The 18,991-nt window shown below is 42.5% G+C and overlaps 1 protein-coding gene across 6 annotated transcripts in view; it reads left to right on the top strand.

Annotated features, from left to right (window-relative positions):
• PDE7A (phosphodiesterase 7A) overlaps window positions 1–18,991 on the top strand; it is an 87,583-nt gene that overhangs the window by 61,473 nt on the left and 7,119 nt on the right. For all 6 annotated transcript variants that reach the window (XM_073679369.1, XM_073679370.1, XM_073679373.1 and 3 more), the window contains 9 exons: window positions 3,887–4,038; window positions 4,165–4,228; window positions 6,181–6,276; window positions 6,973–7,073; window positions 10,692–10,823; window positions 12,529–12,620; window positions 15,268–15,412; window positions 15,491–15,587; window positions 16,055–16,135. In XM_073679369.1, coding sequence (XP_073535470.1) covers window positions 3,887–4,038; window positions 4,165–4,228; window positions 6,181–6,276; window positions 6,973–7,073; window positions 10,692–10,823; window positions 12,529–12,620; window positions 15,268–15,412; window positions 15,491–15,587; window positions 16,055–16,135 — 960 coding nt within the window. The remainder of the gene's footprint in view (window positions 1–3,886; window positions 4,039–4,164; window positions 4,229–6,180; window positions 6,277–6,972; window positions 7,074–10,691; window positions 10,824–12,528; window positions 12,621–15,267; window positions 15,413–15,490; window positions 15,588–16,054; window positions 16,136–18,991) is intronic.

The following is an 18,991-nucleotide window of genomic DNA, read 5'->3' as shown; positions in this document are numbered from 1 at the left end:
ATCACATGTGTGGATTAAAGATCTCTTTTGCCAGCCTTTTCTGACTATTTAAGACCCTCCCCAAACTTGTGAACAGCACTCAGACATGGTCAACATGGGAAAGACTAAGGAGCATTCCAAGGCCATCAGAGACAAGATCGTGGAGGGTCACAAGGCTGGCAAGGGGTACAAAACCCTTTCCAAGGAGTTGGGCCTACCTGTCTGTTGGGAGCATCATCCGTAAGTGGAAGGCTTATGGAACTACTGTTAGCCTTCCACGGCCAGGACAGCCTTTGAAAGTGTCCTCCCGTGCCGAGGCCAGGCTTGTCCAAAGAGTCAAGGCTAACCCAAGGACAACAAGGAAGGAGCTCCGGGAAGATCTCATGGCAGTGGGGACCTTGGTTTCAGTCAATACCATAAGTAACGTACTCCACCGCAATGGTCTCCGTTCCAGACGAGCCCGTAAGGTACCTTTACTTTCAAAGCGTCATGTCAAGGCTCGTCTACAGTTTGCTCATGATCACTTGGAGGACTCTGAGACAGACTGGTTCAAGGTTCTATGGTCTGATGAGACCAAGATCGAGATCTTTGGTGCCAACCACACACGTGACGTTTGGAGACTGGATGGCACTGCATACGACCCCAAGAATACCATCCCTACAGTCAAGCATGGTGGTGGCAGCATCATGCTGTGGGGCTGTTTCTCTGCCAAGGGGCCTGGCCATCTGGTCCGCATCCATCGGAAGATGGATAGCACGGCCTACCTGGAGATTTTGGCCAAGAACCTCCGCTCCTCCATCAAGGATCTTAAGATGGGTCGTAATTTCATCTTCCAACAATACAACGACCCAAAGCACACAGCCAAGAAAACCAAGGCCTGGTTCAATAGGGAAAAAGTCAAGGTGTTGGAGTGGCCTAGTCAGTCTCCTGACCTTAACCCAATTGAAAACTTGTGGAAGGAGCTCAAGAATAAAGTCCACATGAGACACCCAAAGAACCTAGATAACTTGGAGAAGATCTGCATGGAGGAGTGGGCCAAGATAACCACAGACCTGTGCCGGCCTGATCAGGTCTTATAAAAGACGATTATTAGCTGTAATTGCAAACAAGGGTTATTCCACAAAATATTAAACATAGGGGTTGTATAATAATTGACCCACACTTTTATGTTTAAAATTTAATAAAATTCAACTGAGCAACATAACTTTTTGGTTTGTAAGATTTATGCTTCTGTTCATAAAACCTACTCTCGTTTGCAGTTTGAAGGCTCTAACTTATTTGCATCTTATCAAACCAGCTAAATCTGCAGGGGGTTGAATACTACTCGTAGGCACTGTAGGTGACCTATCCCGAATCTCCCAATCTGTTTCACTATAAGGATAGTGTTTTCTCATATTAAACTGCCATAATGGTTCTCACCGCTCTTTTAATTAATAGCTGCAGAGCTATCCAGAAGTTAAAGAAAAGTTTTTCTAATTCTACACAACTCCTGTCTGTGTGCAGCCTAGGCAAAATTTTACAGGTCTGTCTGTATCGTACATATGATAGATGATCGGTAATATCCAGCATTCGCAGAATTCTTACTTTACAACTTAATTTTATTAAAACCATGAAAAAATGGATTATTAGTATTGGTTGATATTTTGGTCAAAATATGCAAGCTCGCCACCTGCATCCAGGGTCACCATGCTTGCGAGTCCCTACACTAAAATTAAAAGCAAAACCACAAAAAGAGGAATTAAAATTCGCCCAAATATTCATGCAGCAAATCTTTATTATATGGGTTTGCTGGATCCTGAGTTTGTAACCTGCCAGATCACTGCAGTGTTTGCTGTAGCGATCCATAAGTCACAACCCAATGTAAACCTATAACGAGTCAGAATAAGGCTCTCATAGAATTACATTGAGAGCTTGTGACAGTTACCTCTGACTTCCGGTCACTTGGAAGTCACAAGATGGTGCTGTGTAACGAGAGCGACATCGGGAAGAACTGAAGACGGCAGCTGGAAAGCATAAGACTACACTCCCTGACAGAAGTTATGTCGCTTATCCATGTTATGTAAATAAAAGCTTATAACCTGACGTTAAATTCACCCATTGGTTTTATAAATTACACTTTTGAAAGCTGGAACCCTCCCAAATTTGGTTTAGGTTAAGAAAATAAACTGGCATCAATGCTGAAATATTGATCATTTAATGAACACAGAATGGTCAGATTTTGGCAATACAAAAGTTTTGTCGCCCACAGAAAGTAATGTGATATTCAAACAAATAATTATCTTAAAATACAAATATATGTTGCATAACATTGGTGAATGAAGTTGTGGTGCTATTAGTCATATTTAATATTTTGTGTGACTTCCATGAGCTTGAAGGACTGCATCCATGCGGTTCAACAATGATTCATACAATTTATTAATGAAGTCATCAGGAATAGCAATGAATGCAGTCTTACATGCCTCCCAGAGGTCATCTAGATTCTTTGGTTTTGTCTTCCAAGCTTCCTCTTTCATCCTACCCCAAACATGCTCAGTGATGTTCATGTCCGGTGACTGGGCTGGCCAGTCCTTGAGCACCTTGATCTTTTTTGCCTGGAGGTTGTAGAGATGGATGTATGGGCTGGAGCACCATCCTGCTGCAGAATTTAACCCCTTTTATGATTTGGAATGTAAGAGGTAGCTAATACTTCTTGATATTTTAGGCTATTGATATTGCCTTCCACCTTGCAAATGTTTCACACACCGCCATACTGAATGTAACCCCAGACCATGATCTTTCCACCACCACATTTAACTGTTTTCTGGGTGTATTTTGGATCCATACGGGCTCCAGTAGGTCTCCTGCAGTATTTGCGGCGGCTGTGGTGTAATTCTACTGAAGATTCATCAGAGAAATCCACCTTCTGCCACTTTTCCAGCGTCCATCTGTTTAGCAGGCTGTGGGACTTTGCAAATGCTACACGTTTTTTTTATTTGCCTTTTGTTTAGTGCTGGCTTCTGGGCACTGATTCGACCATGGAGGCCACCTCGAGACAGAATCCTACAAACTGTTCTAGTTGACACAGGGACTTGAGGTGACCAGGCCTGTTGGAGCTCTGCTGCAGTGGAAGAGGGGCTTGCTTTGGATTTTCTAACCAACAAACGTTCCTCCTGAGCAGTTGTCTTGCGGGGTCTGCCGGACCAGGGCTTGTCAAACACATCTCCAGTCTCTTCAAGTCTTTTTTTAATTCTTTGTACTTGATGCTGAGGCACATTAAAGGTGCCAGCCACCTCTGCAGTGGATCTGGTCTTCAGCCTCTTGATAATCAAGGCTTTGGTCGCAGGGTGGATTTTTGGCATGTTGTCAGAGCTCAAGTTGCAGTTCAAGTGAAGGTCTGGGGTGCTGGGTTTTGTTTTATACACACCCACTAATTAACCGATCATTTACTGAGCACTGGTGAGGATGTAAACTAGGATTGGGTGCATTATATGACCAGGCGACAACTTTTGTCTTGCCAAAATCTGACCATTTGGTGTTCATTAAATGATCAATATTTCAGCATTGATGCCAATTTATTTTCTTAACCTAAACCAAATTTGGGAGGGTTTCAGCTTTCAAAAGAGTAATTTATAAAACCAATGGATGAATTTAATGTCCGGTTATAAGCTTTTATTTACATAACATGGATAAGCGACATAACTTCTGTCAGGCAGTATAGGCCCAGGGAACTTGGATTACTAGCACCACTCCAGTTCTGAAATGTAAAAAAAACAAAACACTGCAGTGTGGTGCTTTTAAACGGCACATAAATACCCTGGTAATTTCACGATTTGCGCTGATATCTAGTTTCTGAAAAGTTAAGTCGTTTTGTTACTACCCATTTGCAGTGATTGCATCCAGTCTGATCAGACTTTGTTCTTCTATCCAGCACACTCCGAAATCGAACTCTCCTTGTCTGCAAGAAACATCCGCAGGTTGCTAAGTTTTCAGCGGTACCTAAGGTCTTCACGATTTTTCCGGGGTGTCACTGCACAGAATTCATTGTACATCTTGGATGATGATTACAATGGACAAGCCAAGGTAGGTGCAAACATTAAATTATCCAATTCCTGTATGTTACGACCCTGCCCCTCCTATAACATACACCCCCTATGTCCCCTCTCTGATCTGGCTCTCAGGTGGTTAATTCTTCTTTCCTCTTTTCAGTGTATGCTGGAAAAAGTCGGGAACTGGAATTTTGATATTTTTCTTTTTGATAGATTGACTAATGGTAAGGAAATAATGTCATGGTGAAATGTGTATGATTGCTAATAATTCATTTTTGGGGTTAACATAACAGCAATTTAACAATATCCTACTTAGAGGTTCTTTAAACCTTTTGCTGCCAAGGATACATGTAACATGCTATGACTTTAAATTTTGAGTCCTAAAGGGAATCTGCCAGTAGGATCAACCCTCTTAATCCGTCTATATGGGCATGCAGGTCATAGAAAATTAAAGTGGTACCTTGATATCTGAGATCCATTGTCTTTATTCCAGAGAAATCCATGTTTTCCTTAATATGTAATGAGCTGTTACGATCTATGGGCCATACACTAATCTCCCTGAGAATCTGTCTCCAGAGCTTCTTTTCTATGAAAAGGAGCATTACCAATGTGAGACATGGAATGACTGACAGTCTGCTCTCCTGATCTCACTGCAAAGCTGAGTGTGATTATAACTTACACAGTATAGCAGAACTGAGCTTTTATGATCACACACACATTTGCAGCTGCAGTTGTCATCTCATAGTGCTTCAGCTTCCATCTCACAGGCAGCCAGTGAATGGGGGAGAGCAGTACAGCAGAGGTGACCTCACTGTGAGAGGACAACTGCTAATGTGTTTGTAATGAGACAAGGTTCAACTCGGCTGTAATGTGTTTGTTAGTTATAGTCAGGCAAAGCTCTTCAGTGAGATCAGGAGAGCAGACTGTCAGTCATTACACATCACACTGGTAACATCTGGAGGCAAGTTCTTGGGGAGATCTATTCCCGGCCAATGGATCATAACAGCTGATTTACATATTAAGAAAAATAGTGGATTTCTCTGGAATAAAACATTGGATCGCAGATATCACTGTATCCTTTTATTTATCTTTCTGTGACCTACATATGTACAAAAAGAAACCATAGAAGGCCTCTTTCATAGAAAGGACAGTGATTCATATAAGGGGGCGATACTGGTAGGATGATAGGCATTCATTTTCAAAGGCTAGGCTGCATTTTGAGCAATAAGGATAACCACTGCTGTTCCTCCTAAAGCCATTGCTTTTCTGAACTACCGTATAGTAAGTGAACCCCAGTGGATAAGGATGCCTGAGTTTGAGCTCTTTATCGCCTGAGGTTAAAATAGATGATCCTTTTACATAGTGGTGAAAATAAATTGTCTTATTTGTAAATATCCGTATAAAAGGTCACAGCTCAAACCGGTGTTTCCGCTCCAAATCTGAGCTTTTGCCAGGTGATGAACTTGCACAGAAAAGCATGATTAGGCATTTCAAGTGGGAAACTGGCCATACTGTGCCTGTTGAGGGGCTGTGATTAAAAAGCGGTAAATAAAATTAAAAAAAAATAAAAAATAACAAAAAAAAAAGCTTTGTGCATACACCTGAACCATTGGGGTGCAGGTGTGTTAAAGAGGTGGTCCACTACTCGGACAACCCCTTCTCAATCACAATGTATTCCCCCTTCCTTTCCCTGTTAAAATAATAGCAGTTGTCAAAAAAGAGTGGGAAATGCGTGAATGACAAGGTGTTGTCTGAGTAGTGCACAACCCCTTTAATTCAATCATTATGTTTCCCCCAGTAAAATGTGAACATTTGTACTCCCCTCCGGTGTCGGCACTGGCTCTCACTTACTCGGGATGTCAGTTGCGTCCGAAGGAGCCGTCAGTGGAGCAGCCGCTGATTGGCCGCAGAGATCATGTGACATTACAGTGTCAGACAAGCCCCGGGAGAGCCAGTGCCAACACCGGAGGGGAGTACAAATGTTCACATTTTACTGGGGGAAACAGTGAATTAAAGGGGTTGTGCACTACTCAGACACCTTGTCATTCCCACATTTCCCACTCTTTTTGGCTGGGGGTGTTGACATTTCTTGCATTATTGCTTTATGATGTTGTTTTAGTTACTGATTCATCCTTTACTGATCCACACACTAACTTATGATTGCACTTGTTTTTAGGAAACAGTCTGGTTTCTTTAACTTTTCACCTCTTGAGTCATAATGGTCTAATAGATCACTTTCACCTGGATATGGTGAAACTGCGTAGATTTCTAGGTAAGTTATGAAACTTGTGGTGATCTACATATGGTAAGCATGTCACCAGTTAGAGTTTTCAGCCAACAGCCCAGGATGCTACAAATAGTGTAACCCTTCTGGGTTTTCGACTTTCAAAAAATTGCGGCCACAAATGTATGTGTGTGTATATTTCTGCCGCAGCTCTGGTCTCTGTGTAATTGTTGTTGCAGTGACCTCATGACTACAATGTGAATCACCACTGCAGCCAATCACGGAGCTCAGCAGCTTGTGCCGTGTACGACAGCAGAGCCACTGAGCTCCGTGAAGGGTTGCAGCGGTGATGTGCGCTGTAGTTGTGACATCACTGCTGCAACCAGGACACAAAACACGGAAAAGTGGAGAGCTGGTGCTGGACCCCGGGAAGGTGAATGCCTGCTATGGAATTTGGGACCATGTTTTTTGAAAGTGGGGGGGACCCCTTTTTAAGGATGTGGAATATTTACATGTTTTCCTTTCTAGCCCTATCTACTGAAAAACCATGTGGCCATCAGGCCGGTGGGGTCGGTATCAAATGGATAGACTCCGACTCCTAAAATATATAATAAATTGGTACAGTAGTACAATGCGAGAAGTGCTGTAAATGTTTTCATAAGAATTTGGGAAAGTTATGAAATGTCCTATAAATGTCTGTTCTGTTCCTGATCTAAGGATTCTTTTCTCCATTTTTTTTTGCAGTTATGGTTCAAGAAGACTACCATAGTCAGAACCCCTATCACAATGCAGTGCACGCTGCTGATGTGACTCAGGCCATGTACTGTTATTTAAGAGAACCCAAGGTAAGGAAAGCCTCTGACCATCCAGCTGCTCTTCTCTGGTGATTGATCACTTTAGAGGACATGATATTTTTGTTATCAGGTGAGAGTGCCAGTATGAGAAGCATCCTGTCCTGCAGCTGCCTAATAAATCTGGGGTCTCCAGTTTCATCATCATTCTGACGTAACTCTGGGTTTAGTAGCGGTTATGCCGATTTTGTGAGTGATGACTGTGAATGGGCTTTTGCTCCTCTGAAATCGGTGTGATTTTTGGAGGTATTAATTAGGGCATTAGTCGGGATACAGGTCCTGAAGTGCTCTAAACTGGGCATTTTACAAACTAGGACCATTCATTCAGGGCCACAAGGTTCTCATTAAAGGGGTTGTCCACTACTATTTAAAATATGCCAAAGCGTTCTTATGATGAAAAGCAACTTTCTAATTGCCTCCCTCTGCCTTTTCTGCCTGTGAGCGGCGCTATCGGTGGCCGCTCACAGGCATCACGTGACCCTGCGCTGAAGTCCCGTCTATTGAGGCGTGACTCAGCGCTGGGGTCCCCACAGTGGCGGCTGGGTTGTGGGCAGGATTACCCCCCACATCACACTCAGCATCCACCGCGCGCTTTGCCAATGAATGAGGAGAGGGAGAGCGTGCGGTGGATGCCGGGTGTGACGCGGGGGGGGGGTAACCCTGCCCAGAACCCAGCAGCCACCGTGGAACCAGGAAGACAGAGACCCCCGGCTGCAGCCTGGACTTGTCGTGACGTCAGCGGATGTCAGAGCCGGCTGCAGCCGGGGGTCACGTCATGCCTGTGAGCGGAGAGTGATAGCGCCACTCACAGACAGAAAAGGCAGAGGGAGGTAATGTTAAAGAAGTTGCTTTTCATCATAAAAATGCTTTGGCATATTTTAAATAGTAGTGTACAACCTCTTTAAAGCCTGGGGCGTATTAGTAAGCCCCAGGCCATCACCCCCGATTCAGTGAGGGCTCCGGCGGTGAGCCCGCACTGAACTGACCACATGTCAGCTGATTCTTACAGCTGACATGTGCCCGGAAACAGCCGCGGGTGGAATCGCGATCCACCCGCGGGTGGAATCGCGATCCACCCGCGGCTGGAATCGCGATCCACCCGCGGCTGTTAACCAGTTAAATGCCGCTGTCAATCTCTGACAGCGGCATTTAACAGCGCAGCGCCGGAAGCGCATCACTTACCCTGCCCATCGGTGACCCTGTCACGTGATTGCGGGTCACTGATAGGTGGGCATGACAACCCTGGGTCTGCAGCAGACCCCAGTGATTTTCATGTAAAGATCGCTAGAAGCGCCACCTAGTGGTCGGCGCTCATAGCACAGGAGCATTTCTGCTATATAGAGGTGATCTGCTCATCACCTCTATGCAGCAGAGGCGATCAGACTGTTTCTGCTTGTAGTCTCCTATGGAAACTGTAGAAGCAAGCAAAAAGTGTAAAAAAAAAAAAAAAAAAAAAATAAATAATAAATAATAATAATATATATATATTTTTTTTTTAAGATTTAAAAAAAACTGTATAAAAGTTTAAATCACCCCCCTTTCACCCCATTCAAAATAAAATCATAATAAAAAACAACAACCCACATACACATATTTGGTATCGCCGCTTTCAGAATCGCCCGATCTATCAATATAAAAAAATAATTAATCCGATCGGTAAACGGCGTAATGAGAAAACAATTCTAAACGCCAGAATTACGTTTTTGGTCGCCGCAACAGTGCAATAATAGGCGATCAAAACATTGGATCTACCCCAAAATGGTATCAATAAAAATGTCAGCTTGGCACACAAGAAATAAGCCCTCACCTGGCCCCAGATCCCGAAAAATGGAGACTCTACAGGTCTCGGAAAATGGCGCCTTTTTTTTTTTTTTTTTTTTTTTTTAAAGCAAACTTTTTTTTTTTTTTTTTCACCACTTAAGTAAAAAAGATTCTATACATGTTTTGGTGTCTACAGGCTCGTAATGACCTGGAGAATAAGAATGGCAGGTCAGTTTTAGCATTCAGTGAACGTAGTTTAAAAAAAAAAAAAAAAATCTGTGGTATTGCACTTTTTTTGCCATTTCACCGCACGTGGACTTTTTTTCCCGTTTTCCCGTACAGGATATGGTAAAACCAGTAATGCCATTCAAAAGTACAACTCGTCCTGCAAAAAATAAGCCCTCACACGGCCATATTGACCAAAAAATAAAAACTCTATGGCTCTGGGAACAAGGGGAGCAAAAAACGAAAATTCAAAAACTGAAAATCCCAGGGTCCTTAGGGGGTTAATGACTATTTGTATGTTGGAATGAGGTCTTGTGCTCTTTAAGGACATGTATTGAGAAATCTAGAACCATTCAGGTTAGGTCTCTTACAGAATGCTTGTATCACTTGGAACAGGCATCAGTGGGGTCTCGGCTTAAAAGAAAAAAAACTCATCCATATTATGTTCTGGCATTTCTGAATATTCTCAGAATGTGTGTGTTTTTTTTGGGGGAGGGGGGTCTATACTCTGTGGTTTAAATTAAAGCCTAAATGCGCTAAAACTGACCCATGTCCCTTAATAATTAAAGTGTTGTTACAGTTGAGTCTCATTCAGAACATCACCGTACGTGTTCTGTCCCTCTTTTCACAGAACACATACCTCATTATAATATATGGAGCTCTTCACACAAACATGTTTACCTGCTTTTTTTTTGTGTACCATGCGTCTACAAAAAAAATTGTCTGTTTTTGACTATTCGCTGATCAAAATTACCCCTATAAGACTATAGGTCTGTTAATTACTGGTAGCACACACTGCCATCTTTGTGCTCTCTGTGATTAGCATTACAATGGGTAGGAGAAGCTTTACAATTTTATTTTTCTCATACTAGAAAACCGCTGAAACATTGACCAAACAGTCATAAAAATCCTTTCCAAAACACTGATGAAACTTAGGACTGTGTTTGGGTATTATAAAAATCACTGATGTCTGAATGACGCCTTTAATTATTGATGTCTTACTGCCTAGATCGTGCTCTTTCAGAAGCTGATTGTAACTGCTGCTCTGTCAAGAATCGGTACTCACTATTTGCAACCACTCACTATGTGAGCGTCTCTGCTCCTATCCCATGCTGAGTGAGAGTATTTGTAATTAGTGTGGATTATTGCTACAGCAGCAGCAGTTCAAAGCAGCTTCCAAAAATAAGTATAAACTAGGCAGTAAAACAGAATTTTGAGCATAGTGTTTTGAGAAAGAAGAAAGCAAAACAAAATAATGGAAAATATTATAAAGATTCAGAACTTTACAAAGACTGATCAATAATTATATAAAGCAAAAAAGTTAGTCTTGAAATATTCTCATCTCATAAACTAACGTTGCTGGGATATGCCAACATTTAGTGCCACATTTAGTCCCCTGGATTGTGGCTTTGCAGGGAACAGGTAACTATTCCTGTGAATGGCTGTATGCTGCAGGTCACTGGCACAATATGCTGGTGTGCCACTGTACAAGGTAAGACTGTAATATTTCCATCTCGGCATATTACATACAGGTGAGAGTAGAATGGAGAAAAATGAGTTCTTGTTGTGGAGATGTGAGCAGAGCAGTGAGCATTGCTGTAATATCTGTCATTACTTCTCTTTCAGCTTGCCAAGTCTCTCACTCCATGGGATGTCCTGTTGGGTTTAATTGCAGCTGCAACACACGATCTGGATCATCCCGGTGTGAATCAGTCTTTTTTAATAAACACAAACCACTACTTAGCAACTTTATACAAGGTAAATGGACAGATTTCTCTTGTGGTAAAGCCATATTCTCCCCAGATTGTTGCCAGTTTGAGAAAGTAAAGGAATACTAAACCCTAAAACTGGAAATGAAAGATGAACAAGAGATAAACTTTCACTCTTTGAATTGGGAACGCGCAGAAAATTCTGCATACTTCCAGAACACGCAGGGGTTAATCTCCCGCTGATCTGTGTGTATTTTCGGCTATGGGATTGCTGAGGGGGCAATGAGCTCTTTGCCCTACCACAGACGCGGCACAGCATGGAGTCTTCCTCTGTAGCTAGTTGTCTTATGGCCACACACAAGACAGTGAGGAGGCCAGAGGGGAATGTGGTTCAGCTCCTGGGAAGATTTCTTTATATATTTCTCAGTTTTATTTATTCAACAAGAGCTGGGGAGCAGAAAAGGGTAAAAGGGTTTTAACTTTATAACAGGCATATATGTAGGGAGTGCTGGCTCACCTATTAGGTTTGTGTACCCACAACAATTTGAGAGCTTTGGTACGTCAGCTGCTGCTGCTGATCCACGGGTCGCAAAACAGAAGGAGGATGCTGAATTGGAATATTAAGTGTTTTTTCCGCGCTGCTGATGGAATTCTACAGGAAGGATCCATATCACATAGGAGATGAAGCAATGCGGTTTTATGCGGTTCCTCAGCCCCATTGTAGTTGTATCCTGAGCGAGAAGTTGAAAAACTTCTAAATTCGTCGATAATAAAACCACATTGTTTCATCTCCCGCGTGTCCTGGATCCTTCCTGTGGATTTCAATCTGCAGTGCGGAAAAAACACTTAAGGTAATATTCCAATTCAGCTTTCTGTTTTATTTATAATAGTAGACAAAATAAGATCAAAGGGAATCTGTCAGCGGGTTTATGCTATGTAATTTGAGGACAGCATGAGGTATGGATTAAAACACTGAATTCAAGATGTCACTTATCAGGCTGTTTGCTGTTTACTTACAACCAACGTTTTATCACCAGGACATTATCATTGCTTAGACAACTGGCTCACGCTTGCTAATCCAACTCCGCCCCTTAATGTGATCAGCTGCTCACTGTCTATGGACATTGTATATACAGAGCCTGGTGGAGGCGGGGGCTGTGTGAGAACGGCTGCACCCAGTAGTCTAAGGGATTCATCATTGGATTCAGCTTCTCTTTGCCTACATTAGGCTGCTCTCAGATGAGGGAGCAAAAACCTGCTGACAGATTTCTATTAAGGGATGAAGAGCTGGAATTTTATGGGGGTTTTTTTGTGTTTTTTCTTTAGGACATTTTCTATGTTTTGTGTCCCTTTAAGCAAATACATTGTAAGCTGTCATTTAATACATGTATAACCATATTAAAATGAGCTGAGAAAGCCTACAGCTTAGTGCAGCTCTAATAATCTGCTTCTATACAAGAATGAAATTATTTCTGTTGGCTTCTATGAGGCATTGGAGGGGTTTTCCTCACAAAATGCAATAATCCCAATGATAAATGTATGGCTGCTGTGAGGAACATTGGACAATGGAGGTCATGGATTTTCCCTGGTCTATAAAGCATAACATTCAGTTCATGATCGTTCTTACTAATTAAAGAATATTCTTATGCTGACCCTTGTACTTGGGACTTGGACCCTAACTACCTGTATCTGTGTTAATTCCTGGCATACTGATTGTTTCCAGCTCTGCTTATGGTTTCTATGTTCTTGTCTAGAATACCTCAGTATTAGAAAACCACCACTGGAGGTCAGCAGTGGGCTTGCTGCGGGAATCTGGTTTGTTTGCACATATGACTTTGGAGGAAAGGTATGTTATCCTGTGTCTTATCTTTAGAATGCCATGTCTTGTGCCAGTAAGTGTGCATTAGTATGTGTAAAGCTTCATTCAGATGTCTGTGTGTCAGATACACTATAATGGGTACATGTTCTAAGGTGCTGTTAACATGCTTTGTTTTTAATGAAAAAAATTGTCTACAGAAAAATAGACATGTCTGTTTGTGATCCAATTTGCAGCTCAAACTTGCTCTTTCTGTGAAAAAAAGCAAAACAAAAACTGCACTCTGATGCCGTCCGTGTGTATCAGAGTGCTGTCCATTTTTTACGGTTTAATGGTGCGAGAAGCCTTTATATGTGTGTGTATATAGAGAGATAGATCTATATGTGTATATACACTGTGTTCCAAATTATTATGCAAATAATATTTTCTCAGATTTTCCCAAATTACCTATATGAATTGCAGTCATTGTAATTTTCCAGTCAAATAACTATTAGAGTACAATTGAAAGGTTTTTGTACAAACTGCCTATGATAACAGTATATTTTTAAAAAAATAAAAAGCTCAAAGTGCACTCATAATGCATGTTCCAAATTATTATGCACAGCAGAGTTTTCAACCTTTTCATTTTAATAAAGACCAAAAAAATGGTCATTTTTGAAATTCTAAGCATTAGCAGGTTATTACAAACTGAAATCAAACAGTTTTCAACTCAAAACTTTATTCTAGGTGATGTTACATTTGCACATAGGACCGCTTGTTTGAAAGGAGCTTCTGAACTCTCTCGTCCATTGAATTTGTCAGGTTTTGGATGGTTTCTGCTTCAATTGTTTTGCATGAGGACAGAATACCCTCCCAGAGCTGTTGCTTAGATGTGAACTGCCTCCCGCCATCATAGACACTCCTTTTGATGATGCTCCAGAGGTTCTCAATGGGGTTGAGGTCAGGGGAGCATGGGGGCCACACCATAAGTTTGTCCCCTTTTATGCCCATAGCAGCCAGAGATGCAGATGTGTTATGTGCAGCATGAGACGGGGCATTATCATGCATGAAATGATCTTGCTGCGGAATGCACGGTTCTTCTTCTTGAACCATGGAAGGAAGTGCTGTTTGAGAAACTCTACATACATTATGGAGTTCATCTTTACCCCTTCAGGGATCGTAAAGGGGCCGACAATCTCTCCCCATGATTCCAGCCCAAAACATTACTCCACCTCCTCCTTGTTGGTGCCGCAGCCGTGTTTGCATGGGGTGTCCATCAACCAGCCACCCTCCACTCCATCCATCTGGACCATCGAGATCATTTCATGCATGATAATGCCCCGTCTCATGCTGCACATAACACATCTGCATCTCTGGCTATGGGCATAAAAGGGGACAAACTTATGGTGTGGCACCCATGCTCCCCTGACCTCAACCCCATTGAGAACCTCTGGAGCATCATCAAAAGGAGTGTCTATGATGGCGGGAGGCAGTTCACATCTAAGCTACAGCTCTGGGAGGGTATTCTGTCCTCATGCAAAACAATTGAAACCATCCAAAACCTGACAAATTCAATGGACGAGAGAGTTCAGAAGCTCCTTTCGAACAAGCGGTCCTATGTGCAAATGTAACATCACCTAGAATAAAGTTTTGAGTTGAAAACTGTTTGATTTCAGTTTGTAATAACCTGCTAATGCTTAGAATTTCAAAAATGACCTTTTTTTGTTCTTTATTAAAATGAAAAGGTTGAAAACTCTGCTGTGCATAATAATTTGGAACATGCATTTTGAGTGCAGTTTGAGTTTTTTATTTTTTTTTTAAATATACTGTTATCATAGGCAGTTTGTACAAAGACCTTTCAATTGTACTCTAATAGTTATTTGACTGGAAAATTACAATGACTGCAATTCATATAGGTAATTTGGGAAAATCTGAGAAAATATTATTTGCATAATAATTTGGAACACAGTGTAGAGAGATTTATGTGCTTATGTATGTCTGTGTATATAATATATATTATAAAAAACACAGATACACAGTCAAAATTGTTGGTACCCCTCATTTAATGAAAGAAAAACCCACAATGGTCACAGAAATAACTTGAATCTGACAAAAGAAATAATGAATTAAAAATCTATGAAAATGAACAAGTGGAAGTCAGACATTGCTTTACAAGCCTGCTTCCATGGAATTAAAAAAAAAAAATAAATAAATTAAACTCGTGAAATCAAATGCTTATATAAAAGATAACAATAAGTTCCTGTATATCCAGGCGCAGCCATGTCTGTATGAGTGTGACTTTGCCTGTTACTGCAGCATAAAGGGATAGTCTGGGCTCATGATCAGCGGGTTTCCACCGCCCAGCACCTATTATTACTTTCAGAAGCAAATGGTATGTGGTGTGCGACGGCCCTGTGCACTGTAGTGCGGTCATCGAGGGCTGCAGCTTACTGACTACTATAGGAGCGGAGCTGTAGGATAAGTCCCCGATGTCCTAGGCTCAGACATCCCCTGTAACACCGTTACATTTATTCGGCTGAGCTGCGGTAGTAAACACGCAGTGCCTGGTTATACAGTACAGTTGGGGGTCCTAATAGGTGCCCTCGCCTGATCACAGCGTGGATGTAGTGTATTTTTGTTGTGGGTGGGGGTATTTTGTGGACCGTGCATAGAATCATTTGGTTATTTTGTGTTTTAGGCAACACATGGAAAGCCAGTTAGGATCAATTATTCTTGCTACAGACATTAGTCGACAAAATGAATACCTGTCAGAGTTCAGGACCCACCTGGACAGAGGCGACTTATGTCTGGAGAATGCTGGGCATCGGCATTTTATTCTGCAGGTAAGGCCACAAATGGCATCCATGCCTGGTTACTGCCTGCATTGTGATTGCATTTTAATCCTCCTCCTTTTCTGATAGATGGCGTTAAAGTGTGCAGACATCTGTAACCCATGTCGGACTTGGGAGCTCAGCAAGCAGTGGAGTGAGAAAGTAACAGAAGAATTCTTCTACCAAGGTAAGATGAAGGTTAAAGCTGAAGATGGTTTAATGAAATTTAGGAAAGCAATTTTCATGTCAGGTGCTCCGGTGGACCTGTCCCGTCCTTGCATTATAGGGGCAGAGCATAGCTGTTAACCCCTTCCCAGCATCTGCCGTGCACGTGGGGCGGGTGTATGGGGTGCGCTCAGCACTGAGCCTGCACAATGCTCAGTAGATGCCGGCTGTGTTCTCCGTGGGAGGGTTGCTACCGGACTCCAGGATAATGAAAGGATCTGCTATGTGTCTCCCACAAGATCATCTGTCGGGGAGAGTCAGGAGGCCCCAACACTTTACAGTTGGCCGATCCCACCGATATCGGTGGGCTCGTATTATTTTAGTCTGCTGAGCAGTATAAAGTCCTTTGTACCAGAAAATGAACATTGTTGTGTAGATCATTACTATGTGTTTCATTGGGAAATGAACATGCTTGTCTTTCTTTCTTAGGAGATGTGGAGCGGAAGTGCAACCTGGATATCAGTCCTCTGTGCGATCGTAACTCCTCAAACATAGCAAACATTCAGATTGGTAAGGAGAAGCCATGAATGTACTGAACAGATGTTGTCATTACTAGTGTTGAGCGATACCTTCCGATATCAGGAAATATCGTATCGGATTGGATCGGGCCGATACCCAAAAAGTATCGGATATCGCCGATTCCGATACCGGAAACCAATGCAAGTCAATGGGACACAAATATCGGAATGAAAATAAACCCTTTCTTTCCTTGTAGGTTAATTCTACATGAAGTAAAACAACTAAGAATAATGTAGAATGACATGAAAAGCCGGCAATTCATCAGCGGCATTCACCGGTACCCGACAATTTACAACAGAAAGAATAGAGCTTCACACATAGATTAGATAGATAGAAACATGTCAGTCACATATATATGAAGTACAGTGACAGTGTTGCTTACTGTACTTGTCATTTAGTGTAAAGGATTTATTAAAAAAAATATTAGTGTTTTCGTGCACCGTCTCTTTAAAAAAGCCGGCCGGCAATTCAGCATCTGTACCCGACAATTTATAACAGACAGAATAGAGCTTCACACATAGATTAGATAGATAGAAACATGTCAGTCACATATATAAGAAGTACAGTGACAGTGTTGCTTACAGAACTTGTCATTTAGTGTAAAGGATTTATTTAAAAAAATAATAGTGTTTTCATGCACCGTCTCTTTAAGAAAGCCGGCCGGCAATTCAGCATCTGTACCCGACAATTTAGAATAGAAGGAATAGAGAATCACACATAGATTAGATAGATAGAAACATGTCAGTCACATATATATGAAGTACAGTGACAGTGTTGATTACTGTACTTGTCATTTAGTGTTAAAATAAAGGATTTATTTAAAAAAAAATTGGCGTGGGGTTCCCCTTAATTTTAGGCTCTAGCGGAGGTTAAGCAGACAGCTGGGGCAAATGTTTGAAGCCTGGGAAGGGGGTAATACCCACGGAGCTTCCCAGGCTACTAATATCAGCCCCCAGCTGAATACCTAGCCTTTACTAGCTATTAAAATGGGGGACCCCCCCAAAAAAATGACGTGGGGTCCCCCCTAATTTAATAGCTAGCACAGGCTAGGCAGACAGCTGGGGGCTGATATTAATAGCCCAGGAAGGGTGCCATGAATATTGGCCCCCTCCCAGGCTAGAAACACCAGCCGTCAGCCGCCCCAGAAATGGCGCATCCATAGGATGCGCCAATTCTGGCACTTAGCCTCGCTCTTCCACGCTGCCCTGGTGCGGTGGCAGGGGGTAATAGGGTTGGGGTTGATGTCAGCTTATAATGCCAGCTGACATCAAGCCCAGGTTAGTAATGGAGAGGCGTCTATAAGACACCCCCATTACTAACCCCATAGTCAAAGTTAAAAGAAAACACAAACACCCAGAGTAAAGTCCTTTAATTGAAATAAAGACACAATTCTTTATTGTTCTAAATTAAACCATACTTACCATCACGCCCATTCCAGCTGAAGCCAACGATCTCCTGCAATAAAAGAAAAATAATAAAGCAACCTCATCCTTACCTTTCCATGGCTCCCACGACGGCTCCAGCTCTGCTACATCGAGATGACAGGCTGGACCGCAGCAGAAAGCTGCCATCCAGCCTGTCATCCCGCAGACACTGAGAAGAGCAGGCATGCTTGCGCTCCTCAGTGTCTCTCTGTGACGTCATCCAGATGAGCCGAGTTCATGTCCAATGAACTCAGCTCACCTCATGCACGTCACTGACAGCGTGGGAAAATTCTCACGCTGAAGTGCTGAGTGCAGGAGAATTTTCCCACGCTGTCAGTGACGTACATGAAGTGAGCGGAGTTCATTGGACATGACCTCGGCTCATCTGGATGCCGTCACAGCCAGACACTGAGGAGTGGAAGTATGCCTGCGCTTCTCAGTGTCTGCGGGATGACAGGATGGATGGCAGCGTTCTGCTGCGGTCCAGCCTGTCATCTCGATGTAGCAGAGCTGAAGCTGTCGTGGGAGCCATGGAAAGGTAAGGATGAGGTTGCTTTATTATTTTACTTTTATTGCAGGAGATCGTTGGCTTCAGCTGGAATGGGCGTGGTGGTAAGTATGGTTTAATTTAGAACAATAAAGAATTGTGTGTTTATTTCAATTAAAGGACTTTTTTCTGGGTGTTGTGTTTTTTTAAATACTTTACTAGAAATTCATGGTGGTCATGTCTAATATTGGCGTGACCCCATGAATTTTGGGCTTAGGGCCAGCTGATAATGCCAAGCTGGCCTTAACCCCTTTATTACCCAGTGAGCCACCGCACCAGGGCCCTGGATGAGTTGGGTACAGCGCCAGAAGATGGCGCTTCTATGAACGCGCCATTTTCTGGGGCGGCTGCGGACTGCAATTTGCAGCGGGGGTGGCCCAGAAAGCTTGGGTCTCCCTGCGCTGCGGATTCCAGCCCCCAGCTGCCTAGTTGTATCTGGCTGGGCACAAAAATAGGGCGAAGCCCCACGCATTTTTTTTTAAAATTATTTCATGAAATTCATGGAATAATTAAGAAAAAAAGGGCTTCCCTATATTGTTGTGTCCAACCAGGTACAAATAGGCAGCTGGTGGTTGGGGGCAGCCCATTCCTGCCTGCTGTACCTGGCTGGACACAAATATAGTGCGAAGCCCCACGTCAATTTTTTTTTAATTATTTCATGAAATAATTTTTTTAAAAAAGGGCTTCCCTATATTGTTGTGTCCGGCCAGGTACAAATAGGCAGCTGGTGGTTGGGGGCAGCCTGTTCCTGCCTGCTGTACCTGGCTGGACACAAATATAGGGCGAAGCCCCACATCAATTTTTTTTAAAATAAGTCCTTTATTTTAACACTAAATGACATTTGAGGAGTTAATAAAGATGCAGTCCCTAAATTAT

The sequence above is a fragment of the Phyllobates terribilis genome, unplaced genomic scaffold (genome assembly GCF_046119375.1).
Source record: "Phyllobates terribilis strain yellow unplaced genomic scaffold, ASM4611937v1 Scaffold_4__5_contigs__length_816908805, whole genome shotgun sequence".
Classification (NCBI taxonomy): Eukaryota; Metazoa; Chordata; class Amphibia; order Anura; family Dendrobatidae; genus Phyllobates; species Phyllobates terribilis.
This window is presented reverse-complemented; position numbering and strand designations above follow the sequence as displayed.